Below are 18276 nucleotides of genomic sequence, written 5' to 3'. Positions count from 1 at the left end.
TGAATCCTTGCTTACTGGCACAGCAGGATCCTGGGTTTATCTTACTGTGTGCTGGAGCCACAGACTACAGAGCCCTGAGTCCTATGGAGTGGAGAAACCACTCACTGTTCTCATTGTTACTGGGGTAGCAGTCCTTCGTGTATATGTGTGTAAATGCTGACACCTTTCATTTCAAGTAAGTCTTCCAGTCTTTCCCTATTCCATATTGACTTCGTTCTCCAATAGTCAGAAATTGGCTCCCAGTCATCGGTCTGTTTACTCATTTGTTCAGTTCTCCAAAATGCAGCTCTGCTGGAGAAGGGATGGGCTACCCGCTCCAGTATTCTTGGGCTTCCCTTGTGGTTCAGCTGGTAAAGAATCCTCCTGCAATGCGGGAGACCTGGGTTCGACTGGGTTGGGAAGATCCCCTGGAGAAGGGAAAGGCTACCCACTCCAGTATTCTGTCCTGGAGAATTCCATGGACTGTATAGTCCATAGGGTCGCAAAGAGTCAGACATGACTGAACGACTTTCACTTTCCAAAACGCAGCAAGTACCTTTAGAGTTCCTAAACAATGTCACTGCAAAAAAACACACCTGCTTGTGTGGCAAGGCAGATTCTTAACCACTGGACCACCAGGGAAGTCCCTCTTCAGATATTTAAAGTGGGCTATTTACCTCCTTGGAATTACACAGTAAATGCTTTTCAGCGTTCCATATTCTTCATGAAATTCATCTTTAATGACTGCATTATATTCCTTTGCGTAGGTAGACCATACGAATGGAGACACTATAATACATGGTAGAAACTGGGTGGGTTTACAAAAGCTGGAAAAGACCCTGATGCTGGGAAAGACTGAAGGCAAAAGGAGAAGAGGGTGGCAGAGGATGAGATGGTTAGAGAGCATCACTGACTCAATACTCCTGAACCTGAGCAAACTCTGGAGACAGTGAAGGACAGGGGAGCCTAGCATGCTGCAGTCCATGGGGTTGCAAAGAGTTGGACACAATTTAGTGACTGAACAGCAACAAAAGTTGGATGGCTTATAAAGGGATATGTGTTTCATTCTTATATTTTTCTTTATATCAAAAATATGCCAGGAATTATATAATATAAAAAGAGCTAGTGGTTATAGACATTTAGGGTAAGAAAGTATATAGCAGAGCTCTGTAGTTGATGTGGTTGCTTTAAGATTTGGACAATTTACTGATTATGATATATGTATTTATAGATATATGTATATTAGTGTATACTAATAATATGTATATTAATGTGTGTGCTGTGCTTAGTCACTCAGTTGTGTCCAACTCTTTGAGACCCTGTGGACTATAGCCCGCCAGGCTCCTCTCTGTTCATGGGATTCTCCAGTCAAGAACACTGGAGTGGGTTGCCATGCCCTCCTCCAGGGGATCTTCCTGACCCAGGGATTGAATCCAGGTCTCCCGCATTGCAGGCGGATTTGTTACCATCAGAGCCACCAGGGAAGCCCATGAATCCTGGAGTGGGTAACCTATCCCTTCTCCAGGGGAAATTCCTGACCCAGGAATCAAACCAGGGTCTCCTGCATTGCAGGTGGATTCTTTACCAGCTGAGTTACTCAGGAAGCCCATATTAATGTATACTAATAATTAATATGTAATCTTATTTATACTATATATTTCTGCCTATAAATGAGGCATTCTTAATAAATATTCTGAAATTTCAGTGAAGTTATTCCCCCCACCCCTAATAACGCTCCTCTTTCTCTCTTTCAAGTGGTCTCCTGTGTTCTCTCTCACAGTCCTTGTCCCACTAGGTCTGGACATGGGGTGGGTGTCTTATTCATTTCTCCTTCCAAACTGTCTTCTGAAATTCCAGTTCCCACCCCTCCAGCATTAATCTTCATGTCAAACTATCCACCATGCCTTCTCCATAGAGCCACCTACCAATCTGTTCATTCTTCCTTATTCCTCGAAGGTTTTATCTCCAGATAAAACCAGACCAGTTTCACTCCTCCAGCCACACTATTTGAAGATTAACACACCCACTTCCCAAACCCTCAGCTCCTCCACTCTCTGCGTCCAGGCGTCTTGTCTTCCACAGTGCCTCCGGCCCTGCCTCCACGGTAACGCCTCACTGCCAGTCACCTGAAACCCCTCTTTCCTCTCAAGTTCAAGTGCTCCACTCTGCAATCACCAACTCTTATTTCCCCAGCTTATTCCCTCTTTGCTCCCACTTTAATAACTGAGAGCACAAGGACCTAAAACCCATTGCTCTCAGCTTTTTCACTCTCCTTGGTCACTTCTCTTCTTTGACATTCAAGGTATTTGCTCCTGTGTCTAGAAAAGGGAGTGGACTTCTGTTTGTGTCCCACTGTCCAGAGCTGTGTCTCAAGTCAGCCTCTAGCACCGGGGAACACTGAGTGTCTTTTCTCCAGTTGTTTGTTACACAAGACGCAAGCAAGAGCTAGGAATTTGGGTTAGGAATACGTGGGGGATGAAGCTGTCTATAGTGTGTGGTTCAGATAGGCTGTGACTGAAATGAATTCTAAGCATACTAGCTCCAACTCTAATTTTTGTCTTCCACTTAAAGAACATTGCTGTTCTGGTGAGAATAGGGCTATTAGAGTAATAACACCAACACTCTTGGGATTTTAAAAAAATAATTTCTGAGTTTGGAGACTGAGCAATTGCCAGAACAAGTTATCTGGGAAGCATCTCACGAGCTGTCATGATGTAGCTAGAAAACACTTAAGGGATACACTGCTTACTGGGATAGACATACATGTAAACGGGTAACCACATATGAAGGACGTGAGGAGAGGAGAGTTTAAATATGCTGGAGTTCAAAGGAAGTTCTGATTGTACCAAAACTCTTAATGGATAGCAAGTATTAATTCTATACCAAATATTTTAAATTAAAAAATGTTTAACTATACAAAAGCAATGGCGAATGAACAAAAGTAGGTACATCCTACTTATCCTATCCTGGGACTAGATCAATACTGAGAAGGAAATGACAGGATCAGTTTTCTACATGGCTTTCACCCTGAGAGCAAGGCCCAGTCAAATCTAGGGCAGCTAAAATTTTAGACTGTATCTTGGACATTACCATTTGGAAAACTATAAAAGAGTTCAAGGCCTGTATAACTGCTGCTGGAAAATGACATGTGTAGAACAGCCTGGAAAAAAGCAAGCCAGAGAGGGAAAATCCCAAACTCAACTCTAAAAGGCAGAGGAGACTTAAAGCTACCAAGTCAATACAGAGAGAGCTGAATTGAAATTTGAGCTGTTACTCACAGGAAAGAATTTTCAGCTTGAATCCAGCTGAATTAAGTGCCTAATAAAAATACATTTGTTTTTTTTTTTTTTTAAGAAAATCAATATTCTTTGGAGGAACTCAATGAAATCCAGTTTCTTCAATATATTAATGACAATATCTAGGAAATAATCCAAAATTACTAGACAAATGAAAGAAATGGGAAAACGTGACTCATTCTCAAGAGAAAAGAGATCAATAGAGATCAGCCATGAGATGATCCAGATATTGCAATTAGATAATGAATTTTAAAAGCTATCATAACTATACTTAACATGTAAAGGGATTTATACTCACTATGAAGGAAGAGATAAGAAATCTCAGCTGAGAAATTGGATCTATCCTAAAAGAACAAAATAAAAATTCAAGAACTAAAAAAAAAATATATATATATATATATACCCTAAGTTAAATTTACTAGATCACTGTAACAGAAATGAAAATGACAGAGAAAAGTATCTCAGTGAACTTGAAAATAACTTAGATGAAATGGACTTATTCTTTGAAAGACACAATCAAGAATAAAATAGGTAATCTGACTAGGCCTGTGTCCATTAAAGAAATTGAACCAGTGGTAATAAACTTACAAAAAGTGAGGCCCAGAGGGTTTCATCAGTGAAGTTACCAAACATTTAAGGAAGAAATTATAGAAAACTGATATTATTTGTTCCAGAAAATAGAACAGAGGGATATTCTATGAGGGCAGTATTACCCTAATATCAAAGCCAGGTAAAGATATTAGAAGAAAGAAAACTATAGGCAAATCTCTCTCATGGACAAAGTGCAAAAAATCTCAACAAAATACTAGCAAAACAAATCCAACAATGTATGAAAAGAATTTATACCATAATAAAGTTTAATGTTTAAAGTTGAAAATTGGTTCATCAGTTGTACAAGTATACCACACTAATCCAAGATGTTAATAATGAGGGAAATGGGTGAGGAGAAGGACAGGGAGACAGGGTTCATAGGGACTCTCTACTATCTGCCTCTTTTTCTTTGGTAAACATAAAACTTCTCTTTTAAAAAATCCACAAAATCTGTTAATTAAAAATATAATAACCAAAGTGAGTTTGCCAGATTACTAAGAGAGCAGAATGGAAAAAGATGATCAGTGGTCTTGAAGATGGATTAATAGATGATCAAATCTGAAGAGCGCAGAGAAAAAATATCACAGAAAAATTGGAGAGAACCTCTGAAATCAGAGGGGTAATACAAAGGTATAATGTGCATGTATTTACATTCCAAAAAGGAGGGGGACAGGGATTGAGGCACAGAGGAATTTGAAAAAATAAAGACCAAAATGTTGCCCAATTTGGTGAAGGATGTAACTTTACAGATTCAAGAAACCCAGGGTGAAATGAACCTATCTATGAAACAGGAACACAGAAAACAGACTTGTGGGGGCCAAGGGGGAGGGGGTGCGGGAGGGATGGCGTGGGAGGTTGGGATGAGCAGGTGCAAACTGTTAGACATAGGCTGGATAGACAACGAGGTCCTGCTGTGCAGCACAGGGAATTACGTGCATTATCCTGTGATAAACCATACTAGAAAAGAACATGGAAAAGAATGTCAGCATACATATATATACATGTATAACTGAATCACAGCAGAAGTTAACACATTATAAATCAACTAGACTTCAATATTTTCTAAAAAGAGCTCAATGTACTCCAAATAGGAAAAACTGACCTATATACATTGTAGTCAAACTGATGAAAAGATAAAAGTCAAACCATGAAAGCAGCTAAAGAAAAAAATGATACTGCAGAGGAAAACAATGATTTAAACGACAGCTGACATTTTTTAAAAAAATGCCACACAGAAAAGAAATCTAGGGCAGGAAAAAGAGGAGCAATATCTTTAAACTGCTGCAAGAAAAAAGAAAATCAATCCTACCTTCAAAGAAAGCTTTCTTTCAGAATAAAGACAAACTAAAGACATTCAGATAAAGGCAAACAGAGTTCACTGCCAGCAGAACCACACCATAAGAAATGCTCGAGGAGTTTTTCAGGATGAACAGAAATGATGCTGGGGAAACATCTCCAGGAAGTGCAGGAGGACACCAGGAATGGCAAGGATGTGGATAAATATAAACTATAATATTTTTTCTTAATTAATATACATGACTGTTGATGTAAAATATATAATGTATATTGATGAAATACATGTACAAATACACTATTTGCTTTAGATGAAATGACACAACAGTCACTCTAAGACAACTGTGAAAAGCTAGGAAGAATTTTGTAATCACTAAATTCCCTGTTAAATGATGCAGAAGTATAGCCAAGAAAACAATAAATAATTGAAATGGAATCACTGAAATATCTTAAAGATACTGAATTAGCCCAAAAGATAGCAGGAATGGAAAAACAGAGAAACAAAAATCAAGAGGAAAGATCATAAATAGTAAAAGAGTAGCCCTAAATACGGAGAAGGTGATGGCACCCCACTCCAGTACTCTTGCCTGGAAAATCCCATGGATGGAGGAGCCTGGTAGGCTGCAGTCCATTGGGTCACGAAAAGTCAGACATGACTGAGCGACTTCCCTTTCACTTTTCACTTTCATGCACTGGAGAAGGAAATGGCAACCCACTCCAGTGTTCTTGCCTGGAGAATCCCAGGGACGGGGGAGTCTGGTGGGCTTCTGTCTATGGGGTTGCACAGAGTCGGACACGACTAAAGCGACTTAGCAGCAGCAGCAGCAGCCCTAAATATAGCCACATAAATATATTAAATCTTAAGTACACAAAGGCAAGGACTGAATGTATTAAAAAGTAACTATATGCTCTCTTCTAGAAATGTACCTGAAACATCAAGAGACAGACAGATTGAAAGTACATATAATAGTTTTTACCTGCTAATTCCAACCTCCCACTCCATCTGTTCTCCACTCCCCTCCCCCTTGGCATCCAAAAATCCATATGACTTTGCTCATAAGTGTGAGAAGGCTGGAGCATATGTTAATATTAGATGAAGTAGATTTCTTTTCAAAGATTCTTATAGAGCTAAAACAGGGAATTTTTTTACAACAATATAAAGGTCAATACATGAGTAACAATTTTTAAATGATTATGGAACAAATTACAAAGTTTTAAAATACATGAAGCAAAACTTTGAAAACTAAGAAAACAATCCAGAAAACACAGAGGTAAAGATTTTAACCTCTCTCCCAGAAAATCAGTACAACTAGACAATAATCAGTTGAGACAGATATTAACAATATTAACCACGTCGATCTAAATTGATATTTATAGAACACGATACCCAAGAACAGGGCTTCCCAGGTGGCTCGGTGGTAAAGAACCCACCTGCCATTATAGGAGACACAGGTTCGGTCCCAGGGTCAGGAAGATCCCCTGGAGAAGAGAATGGCGGGAAAAAAAAGAAAAGGAAATGGCAGCCTTCTCCAGTATTCTCGTCTGGGAAATCCCATGGACAGAAGAGCCTGGTGAGCTACAGTCCACGGGGTGGCAAAAGAGTCAGACACGACTTAGTGACCGAACACAGAACAGCAGAATACCAGTGACTGTTAACTGGGAGTTTAACAGAATAATTTGGTGACAAAAAAAGAAAACTATTAATCTGGGCATGAATTAACTTAGTCATTTTACATAAAGACCAAATCTACATCCCTTTGGTAAGACATAATAACGTGTAGTTTAATAACGGTTTTTTCTTTTAAACCATTTTTGATGGTCAGTCTTGACTAGATATTCCCAGAATAACAGCAGAATGATTTTTTGGATAATGAATCTCAAAAGTTTCACAAGAGAAAGGAAAAAAGAGGAAGTGAAACAAACAAACAAAAGAGAGAGGGATCTAACTTCAGACAATTATGCAATTATACTGTAAAAGGCTGGGAAGAAAGTTTAGATGTAGGAAAAAGATTCAGACATAGACTCACTCAAAGGACATAATTATTTTTGAGTTTAATTAATACATTTTAAGCCTGGTGCGCTGCAGTTCATGGGGTCACAAACAGTTGGACACGATTTAGCCAACTGAACAACACAGAAAGAGAAAACAAGACCAAGGCTTTTTAATGATTGACTTTAAAAAAGGCAGTTACTCAGATCAACCAGGAGAGGGGGCTAGTTGATCATTTTTGTTTGGGTGCTATTTTTGTACCTGTTGAGGCAGTGTTTTGCACAATGGGCTTGGTTTTGCCTTGCTGTATGTATCATCATAACAAAGTGGCCTTGTCTGATGTTGATTTTCTGTGCCACTGTTTATATTAAAGAGACTCCGCCCTTCAGGCCCTTCCTCCTCAGGCCAGATGCTCTATAGTCTAAGAATGTCTCCAAGTGATGGCAGCTAGACGCAAAGCGTGCCCACTACCTCAGAAGCCCACCAGGGAAAACAGAGTTAGGGCAAGAATTTTCTTGTTATTTAATTCAGGGGTCCCCAGCCTCTGGAATCTGATGATCTGAGGTGTAGCTGATGTATAATACACGTAAAGTGCTTGAATGATATTGAAACCATTCGCCCTCCTCTATCCCTGTCTATGAAAAACTATCTTCCATGAATCTAGTCGCTGGTGCCAAAACAGGTTGGGGACCGCTGATTTAAATGCACACATATCTTCAATTTGCCTCTTGGCCCACAAAGTCTAAAATGTTTAATCTCTTATCTTCAGGTGGCTCAGTGGTAAAGAATCTGCCTGCCAATGCAGGAGCCGCAAGAGATGTGGGCTCGATCCCTGGGTCGGGAAGATCCCCTGAAGGATGAAATGGCAACCCACTCCAGTATTCTTGCCTGGAGAATCCCAGGAACAGAGAAACCTACACAGTCCATGGGGTTGCAAAGAGTCAGACACGACTGAGCATGTACACACACACACCTTTTCAGAAAATGTTTACCAATATTGGTCTCAGGAAGAAAAAACATTTCATTGTATCATTTCAATTGATACAGAAAAGGCATCTGACAAAATAAAATATCCAGTAATGATAAAAATCTTTGAGCAAACTAGGGAAAGAACTTCAACTTGATAAAAGACATGGAGAAAACCCAACAGGTGACATCATACTTAGTAAAGACTGAAGGCTTTTCCCATGTGACGGGACAAAGCAGGAACATTCACTCACCACTTCTATTCAAAATTGCACTGGAAGTCTTAGCCAGCGCACCAAAGCGAGGGACAGAAAGGTATATGGACTGGCAAGGAAGAAATAATTATCTACCCAAGAAAATTCTAAGGAATCTACAAATACCTAGAATTTAGAAGCAGTACATCAAGGTCATTTAAGGCCAATAAATACAAAAACACAAATCAATTATATTTCGATATCCTACCAAACTCCAAGAGATAGTGAAGGAGAGGGAAGCCTGGCGTGTTACAGTCCATGGGATCACAAAGAGTCGGACACAACTGAATGACCGAACAACTTTTTGCCTGGAGAATCCCAGGGACAGAGGAGCCTGGTGGGGCTATAGTCCGTGGGGTCTCAAAGAGTCCAATTTTCACTTCCCTAGTAATGTATAATATTTCTATGCCCTAGCAATATACAAAATTTAAAAATAATGCCATTTACAATCTCTCCAAAGAATGAAATATTAAGTTAAATCTAACAACATGTAGAGAATTTGTGTGCTAAACATTACAAAGTACTGATAGAAAGAAACCAAAAAACACCTAAATAATTGAAGAGATATACAGTATTCATGAATTAGAATACTCAACACGGTAAACATATCAATTATCCCCAAACTGACTTACAGATTTAATGCAACATTAATCAAATTTCTAGCAGCAATTTTTTTTTTTTGCATCAACGCAAGGCATGCAGGACCTTAGTTCCCCAACCAGGGATTGAACCCACACCCCCTGCAGTGGAAGCTCAGAGTCTTAACCACCGGACCTCCAGGAAAGTCCCCCAGTAGCATTTTCTTAATACAGATTGTGTGCGTGTGTGTGTAGTTGCTCAGTGGGGTCTCTGTGACCCCATGGACTGTAGCCCACCAGGCTCCTCTCTGTCCATGGGATTCTCCAGGCAAGAATATTGGAGTGGGTTGCCATCCCTTTCTCCAGGGGATCTTCCTGACCCAGGATTGAACCCACATCTCCCGTGTCTCCTCCATTGCAGGTGGATTCCGTTGAATCATCACAGAAGCCCGTAGATATGGATTAGCTCTAAAGCTTTTGCACGGCAAAGAAAGCCATAGACTAGACGAAAAGACAATCCTCAGAATGGGGAGAAAATATTTGCAAGTGAAACAACTGACAAAGGATTAATCTTCAAAATATACAAGCAGTTCGTGCAGCTCAATATCAAAAAGACAAACAACCAATCAAAAAATGGGCAGAAACTACCTAAACAGACTTTTCTCCAAAGAAAACACACAGATGGCCGACAAACACATGAAAACATGTTCAACATCAGTCAGTATTAGAGAAGCTCAGCATCATTATTAGAGAAATGTAAACCAAAACTACAGCAAGGTATCAGCTCACACCGCTTGGAATGGCTGTCATCAAAAAATCTGCAAATAAGTGTTGGAGAGGACGTGGAGAAAAGGGAACCATCTTGCACTGTTGGTGGGACTGTAAACTGATAAAGCCACCATGGAGACTGGTATGGAGGTTCATTTAAAAATCAAACTACCATATGACCCAGCAAAACCACTACTGGGCATATACCCTGAGAAAACCGTAACTGAAAAAAGACACACGCACCCCTGTTCATTGCAACACTATGGACATGGGAGCAATCTAACTGTCCATTGACAGATGACTGGATAAAGAAGTGGTGGTGCATATATGCAATGGAATATTACTCGGCCATAAAAAGGAATGAAATTGGGTCATTGGTAGTGATACAGATGAATCTAGAGTCTGTCATACAGAGTGAAGTCAGAAAAAACAAATATCATATATTAACGCATATATATGGAATCTAGAAAACTGGTACTTATGAACAACAAATATTAATAGTTACAGAGCAGGAATAGAGACACAGATGTAGAGAACAGACATGCATACACAGCCAGGGAAGGAGAGGGTGGGATGAACTGAGAGAGTAGCACTGATGTACATATACTACTGCGTGTAAAACTGATGGTGAGAGCTACTGTGGAGCACAGGGAGCTCCGCTCAGTGCTCTGTGACGACCTAGAGGGGTGGGAGGGAGGCTCAAGGGGGAGGAGATATATGTATACTTATAACTGATTCACATTCCTGTACAGCAGAAACTAACATGATATTGTCAATTATATTCCAATTAAAAATAAATGAAATGTATATGGAAAAACAAAGAAACAAATAGACAAGTTTTGATTTTAAAAGAGTAAACTGGAAGAAACACACTACCTGATGTTGAGAGATCCTCTAACGCTACAGTAAGCAAGAATGTTGTGATAGTGAAGGGGCAGACACACAGATTAGCAGAAAACAGAAAGTGCAGAAATGTACGCATGTAAACCTGGCAAACTGAGAGGCAAAAGCGATTCAGTGGAGAAAGGACAGTCTTTCAACAAATGGTGTTTGAACAACTGATCTCCAGTGCGGAAAATGGATGACCCTTAACCTAAACGTATACCTGATGCAAAAATTAGCAATGACTTACAAATCTGACTACAAAATTATAAAATTTAAAAAATAGTAAGCGGATATATGTATAACTGATTCACTTTGCTGTACACCTGAAACTAAAACACTAAATCCACATATTCCAATATTTTTTTTTAAAGGGGGGAAAATTTAAAAAAGAAAACATAAGAGAAAATCTCTGGGGTCTGAGACTAAGCAAGGAATTCTTAGACTTGACACCGCAAGTACACTCCATATAAAAACACATTCAGATTTCAGTTCAGTCGCTCAGTTGTGTCCGACTCTTTGTGACCCTGTGAACCGCAGCTAAATCTTATCAAATTTTAAAACTTATGTAAAAGACAACATTAAGAGAATGAAACATTCAAGCAATGGGCAGGAAGAAAATATTTGCAAAACACATATTCAAAAAATATTCTCTCCATAATATGTAAAGAACTTTCAAAACTCAACTATAAGAACTTTAAAACTCAACAGTAACCAACAACCCAATTGAAAATGGGCAAAAAGACATCAATGTACACTTCACCAAAGCAGATATAATGATGACAAATAAGCACATGAAAATACATACAACATCATTAGCAGTTAAGGAAATTACAAGTTAAACCACAATTAGATTCCACTACACATCTTCCCTTGTGGCTCAGCTGGTAAAGAATCCACCTGCAATGTGGGATACACAGGCTCGATCCCTGGCTGGGTTGGGAAGATCCCCTGGAGAAGGGAAAGGCTACCTGCTCCAGTATTCTGGCCTGGAGAATTCCATGGGCTGTACAGTCCGGGGTCACAAAGAGACAGCCGCGACTGAATGACTTTCACTTTCACACACCGATTAGAATGCCTTAAATAAAAAATAGGAGCGATATACAAGCAGCTCATGAAGCTCAATACCAGAAAAACAAAACAAAACCCCATCAAAAAGTGGGCAGAAGACCAAAACAGGTGTTTCTCCAAAGAAGATATACAGATGGCTAACAAACACAAAAAGATGCTCAGTGTCACTCAGTATTAGAGAAACGCAAAACAAAATTACCACAAGGTTATCACTTCACACCCGTCGGAATAGCCATCATCAGAAGGTCTACAAATAATAAATGGTGGAGAGGGTGTGGAGAAAAGGGAACCCTCTTGTTGCACTGTTGGGGGAATGCAAATTGATACAGCCACTATGGAGAACAGTATGGCGATTCCTTAAAAAACTAGGAATAAAACTATCATATGACCCAGCAATCCCATTCCTGGGCATATACCCTGAGGAAACCATAACTGAAAAAGACACATGGACCCCAGTGTTCATTGCAGCACCATTTACAACAGCTAGGACATGAAAGCAACCTAAGTGTCCACTGACAGACGAATGGATAAGGAAGTTGTGGTACATACACACAATGAAATACTACTCAGTCAAAAAGGAATGCATTTGAAAAAAAAAAAAAAAAGGAATGCATTGAGTCAGTTCTAATGAGGTGTATGAACCTAGAGCCTGCTACCCAGAGTGGAGTAAGTCAGAAAGAGAAAACAAATATTGTATGCTAAGGCATATATATCGGATATAGAAAGATGGTGCTGATGAACCCACTTTCAGGCCAGCAGTGGAGATGCAGACATAGAGAACAGACTTGTAGACACAGTGGGGAATGACAGGGTAGGACGAATTGAGAGAGTAGTATGGAAACGTACAAACCACCATATGTAAAATGGATAGTCGGTGGGGATTTGCTGTATGACTCTGTGACAACATAGAGGGGTGGGGTGGGGTGGGGTGGGGTGGGAAGGAAGTACTAGAGGGAGGGGACATATGTACACCTATGGCTGATTAATGTTGATGTATGGCAGAAACCAACAACACCGTAAAGCAATTATCCTCCAATTAAAAATAAATTTAAAAACAAAACAAAGATAGGAACAATGTCAAGTTGTCACGAGGTCCCAGAACTGGAATTCTCATATGTGACTGGGGAGGGGAGGAATGGAAAATGGTACAGACAAGAGGAGAAGGGGGCAACAGAGGATGAGTTGGTTGGATGGTATCACTGACTCAATGGACATGATTTTGAGCAAACTCAGGGTGAGAGTGAAGGACAGGGAAGCCTGGCGTGCTACAGTTCATGGGGTCTCAAAGAGTCAGACATGACTTTGCAACTGAACAACACTGGTAGAAATCAATTAGAAATGTTGCAACAAATTTAAAAATACTCTAGAATACTCTTCTCAGCAATCTTTCCTAGAGAAATGAAAACTTATGCTTATAGTAAAGGGCTTCCTTGGTGGCTCAAAGGGTAAAGAATCTGCCTGCAATGCAGTAGACCTGGGTTTGAATCCTGGATTTGGAGGATCCCCTGGAGAATGGAATGGCTACCCACTTCAGTATTCTTGCCTGGAGAATTCTATGGACAGAGGAGCCTGGTGGACTACAGTCCATGGGGTTGCAAAGAGTCCAACACGACTGAAAACCTGTACATGAATATTTATACCTGCCTTATTCATAATTGTCAGTAACTGGAAATAACCCAAATGCCCTTCAAAGGGTGGATGGATAAATAAACTGCAGTATATCCGTACAATGAAATACCATTCAGCCATAAAAAGGAACTAACCATTGATATACACAACAACTCTGATGAATCTTAAGTTAAAATTAAGATTACTTTGGCCACCTGATACAAAGAACCGACTCATTGGAAAAGACTCTGATGCTGGGAAAACTGAAGGCAGGAGGAGAAGGGGACGACAGAGGATGAGATGGTTTGATGGCATCACTGACTCGACGGGCATGAGTTTGAGCAAGCTCCAGGAATTGGTGATGGACAGGGAAGCCTGGCATGCTGCAGTCCATGGGGTCGCAAAGAGTCAGACACAACTGAGTGACTGAACTGAACTTAAAATTATTTATTTATTCATTTGACTGCACCGGGTCTTAGTTGCAGTATGTGGGACCCTCAGTTGCAACCTGTAAGATCTTTAGTTGCAGCATGTGAGGTCTAGTTCCCCCACCAGGGATGGAATCCGGGGTCCCAGCATTGTCTTAACCACTGGACCACCAGGGAAGTCCCTTAAAGGAATTATCTTAATTGAAAGAATCCAGTTACATAATGTTAAGCATTATATGGTTTCATTTAAATGGCATTCTCTAAAAGACAATACCATAGGGTTAGAGAGCATATCACTGGTTTTGAGGGTTTATCAATGAGGAGGAGCCATAAAGAGATAGCATAAGGAAGTTTTTTGGTGTGAAGATACCATTTTGTATTCTGAGTATGAGGCTTACACGCATCTATACATGTGTTAAAATTCACAGCATTTGGGAACTCTCTGGTCATCCAGTAGTTAAGACTCCATGCTTCCAGTGCAGGGTATGCAGGTTCGATCCCTGGTTATGGAACTAAGATTCCCACAAGCCATACAGAATGGCCAATAAATAGATAATTCAAAGAATTAAACACCAAAATATTCTTTATTATTATAAAGTCATTTTTATTATAAAGTAAAATAGTGATATTTTAAATAAACTTTGAAGAAATAGACTATCTGAAGCACAAATATTTTTGAAATTACATGTGTGGGGTGAAATGTATGATGATAGCACAAAGGACAGAAGGGAGAAGCTAGAAGCACATGGTTGTAATGATCTGACATCATTCTTTAAGCAACGCAGCATTATTTGAAAGATTATGACATTGTGGGGTCGCACAGAGTCGGACACGACTGAGGCGACTTAGCAGCAGCAGCAGCATGACATTGTGTGGGTTTCCAAGGTGGCACTAGTGGTAAAGAATCTGCCTGCCAGTGCACAAGACACAAGGCACATGGGTTTGATCCCTGGATCAGGAAGATCCCCTAGAGCAGGAAATGGCAACCTGCTCTAGTATTCTTGTCTGGAAAATTCCACAGACAGAGGAGTCTGGTGGGCTACAGTCCATGAGATCACAAAAGAATTGGACATGACTTAGTGACGAAACAACAACAGACCTATTAGAATGGATCAAATTAATAAGGAAGGAAGTTCTACTCAGGATGCACAACTGGAACTCACATAAAATTTAACAGCACTTTGGAAAATTGTTTGATAGTTTATTATGAGAATGACTAAAATGTACCCTAAGACCCAGCAATCTTAATCCTTAGGCAGTGACCCAAAAGAAATGAAAACATGCTTTCAAAAATCTGTATGCAGTGTTTATAGCAGCTTTATTCATAAGTGCCAACTGCTGAAAACAAACTGAAAGCTCCATCAGCTGGTTAATAGGTAAACAACTGTGACAGATTCATATCATAAATTTATATCCATGCCATAACACGAAATAGAATCTTAAGAGGAATGAACTGATTAGTGAACTAATTAATTCTAATTGATAAACATTAAATTAACAATATTGATGAACCTCAACTCTATGTTAAATCAGTAAGTCATACATGAAAACATAATTAAGTTATATGACATTTCAATTGTATGATTCAGTTCATGTGACATTATGAATCATAAAGTTGAGGTTTGTATTGAAAATAGTACAACTTACTGGGAGTGGGGGAAGTCTGGCTGTTTTTTTAAAAACCTTAATATACTATCTTTCCTGTGCCCCCTTAATATACTATCTTTCCTGATTACCCTCCTGGGTGTTGATGTAGGACAAATTAATCCATGGTAGTACTTATATAGAAATGTTTGGCCAAAATGGTAGAGTTAAGGACTTTGGAAAGTCCACTCTACATAAAAAAAAATGAAAAAAAAAGGGCAGATATGGAATTGACTTTTTCCCAGAACTCTGGAAGTTAACCAAAGACCTGCAGCAACCAACCCAGGTGGATTTAGTCAAGAAAAATTGCTGAATGTCAGTCAGGAGAGGAAGGTCTGTGGTTTTACTTTAGCTTAGGCCCACCTCCCACTCCCCAGCTCAGCAGTAGCCTTGGAAACTGAGACCCTGTTCTTCCTATCCTGGAGGAAGCAGAGCAGACCTAGAGCTCTTCCCAAGCCTCCTTCCCAAGGAGTTATTATTGGGCCAGTTGGTAGATTCCCTGGAAGGCCCACCCCATACAATGTTCGTGCACCATGGTGGCCCAAGGCAGTTCAGTTGGGGCCCATAATGAACTAATCACAAAGCTTAAAAGGGAAAGCTGAGGAGTGAGACGTCCTGTATGGGTTCCTGGTCAACCAAAATATAATGTGGGAGGCTGCAAATAAGAGTTTATCTGGGGTCTTAAGAATTGCAAATGAGGAGATGCAGGTTCAGGTAACCACACAAGTGTGTTCCAAAGAAGGCAGAGTCATGGACTTACAAAGACAGAAGGCTACGAAGGGTGTCAAAAGTTGCAACTAGAGATAATCATACTAAGTGAAGTTCAGAAAGAGAAGGACATACTGTATGGGATCACTCATATATCACTTATACGGAATCTAAAATATGACAAATTGAACCTATCTGTGAAACAGAACAGGAGAAAATATTGGCAAATTGTGTATCTGCTAGTATTTAGAACATACGCTGTACTATTACAACCCAATAATACAAAGTCAAATAACCCAGTTTTAAAATGAGAAGATTAGTTAGGAAAAGGCAGATCAAAACCACTTCACACCCACTCGGATCGCCAGAATGAAAAAATAAAAAAATCCACAAGCAATAAGTGTCGGGAAAGATGTGGAGAAATTGGAACCATCAAACATTGCTATTAGGATCGTAAAATGGTGCAACCACTTTGGAAAATAGTCTGGCAGTTTCCCAAACATTTGAACATAGTTACTAGATGACCCAGTAATTCCACTTCTAAAGAGAAATGTCCCAAATGAAAACATATTCACACAAAAACATGTATAGAGGTTTACAGTAGCATTATATACAGCAGTCAGAAGGTGGAAACAATCCAAATGGATGAGTAGATCAACAAAATGTACTATAGCATAAACAGAATATTATTCGGTCACAAAAAAGGATGGAGTAGTGATACATGTCACACATGGATAAACCTTGAAAACATTACACCATATCAAACTGAAAACATTACACCCTATCCAGCAAGTCAGTCACAAAAAGACTATATATTATAGGATCCATTTTCATGAGGGGTTTGGGGGTGCAGTAACTAAAGGGTACAGTGTTTCTTTTGAGGTGATGAAAATGCTCCAAGATTAACTGTGGTGATAGGTGCACATATCCGTGAATATATGAAAAACTACTGAATGTTACATTTTAAGTGGGTGTATTACACAGTATGTGAATTATAGCTCAATTAAGCAGTTATAAAAAGTAGGCAAAGACAGCACTCTTCAAAATCACTTTTTTTATTATTGCAAATATCATCACGAATGCCTATGTTTTCTTTTTTAAATTATGAAAGTATGATAACACATTTACTTGGAAGATACAAGTAACTTGGAAAATACAGAACAAGGTTACATATAGTTCCACTATACATAACTCGGCAACCAAACAACAACCAAAAATATATTATAATTATTTCTTAAGTGGATAAATTAAGATATTTGGTTAGAGTTTCAATAGTAAACACTCAAAAAATTAATAGAAGGAATATACAGAGAACACAGTAGAGCTGAAAAGCACTATGAACTAATAATTTTCACACAACAGTAGGATACAAATTCTAGTCAAGTTCCCATAAACTAGGAGACACTGGAACATATCCAGGAACATAAAAACATGCAAAATTTTCATGGTTGAAAGGATGAATGCCTTTTTTTTTTTTTTAAAGAGCGCTGAAAACAACTGGCTTAGAGGAGAGATAAATTGGGAGTATGGGATTAAGAGAAGCACACTACCACATATAAAATAGATAAAGAGCAGTATTTTCTGTATAGTATATGGAACCATATTCAGTATCTTATAATAAACTATAACAGAGAAGAATTTTGAAAACAGAATACAGATATATAAATATATGTGTAACTGAGTCACTTTGCTATACATCTAAGACACAATATTGTAAGATCAACTTCAATAACAAGTAAATAAAATTCAAGTCAGAAAACTGGTTTGTAATGAAGTAGTAATGCAGAAATTTAAAAATTCACCTTTATACTATTATTTGGGAAACAAACGAGAACAAGCAAAAACTATAAATGAAATTGCACCATAAAAGGCAAATGCCTGGCACATCACAAGTACTAAATATTCGGTATCATGTTTCATACTTCCAGAAATCAGAAAAGACACGGCCACGCATTACAAAACAAGACATGAGAAAACAACTCACCTGGAACTTGGTTGTTTTCTCCTTCCTGTGGGGAAGGGCAGAGTCACGAGAAGACAGAGCTAGAAAAAGACATGATGAGAGAAAGCCTGTTTGGCATCTTTGTGAAAATTACAAGAAGGTGCCCCTCCTACAGAGCAGACGTGGCCCCACATGCCTTGGTGAGCCAAGTGTGGGCTGGGGTCCAGCTGCCACTAATTCACCTCGGCTGAGCACCATCACGGTCAGCAGCTGGTCCC

General features: G+C 39.3%; 1 protein-coding gene across 4 annotated transcripts in view; it reads right to left on the bottom strand.

Moving 5' to 3' along the window:
- The window catches only part of LOC147354000 (uncharacterized), a 39236-nt gene that overhangs the window by 11221 nt on the left and 9739 nt on the right, over nt 1-18276 (bottom strand). For all 4 annotated transcript variants that reach the window (XR_015146158.1, XR_015146159.1, XM_086353040.1 and 1 more), the window contains exon 2: nt 18041-18099. Coding sequence is in view for 2 of the 4 variants with exons in the window: in XM_086353040.1 (XP_086209166.1) it covers nt 18041-18099 (59 nt within the window). In the remaining 2 variants the exon portion in view is untranslated. The remainder of the gene's footprint in view (nt 1-18040; nt 18100-18276) is intronic.

Source organism: Bos grunniens, chromosome 18, assembly GCF_055505025.1.
Source record: "Bos grunniens cultivar Pamir isolate PY7600 chromosome 18, Bosgru_T2T1.0, whole genome shotgun sequence".
Classification (NCBI taxonomy): domain Eukaryota; kingdom Metazoa; phylum Chordata; class Mammalia; order Artiodactyla; family Bovidae; genus Bos; species Bos grunniens.
The sequence above is the reverse complement of the archived record's forward strand: the minus strand, read 5'-3'. Positions and strand labels throughout refer to the sequence as shown.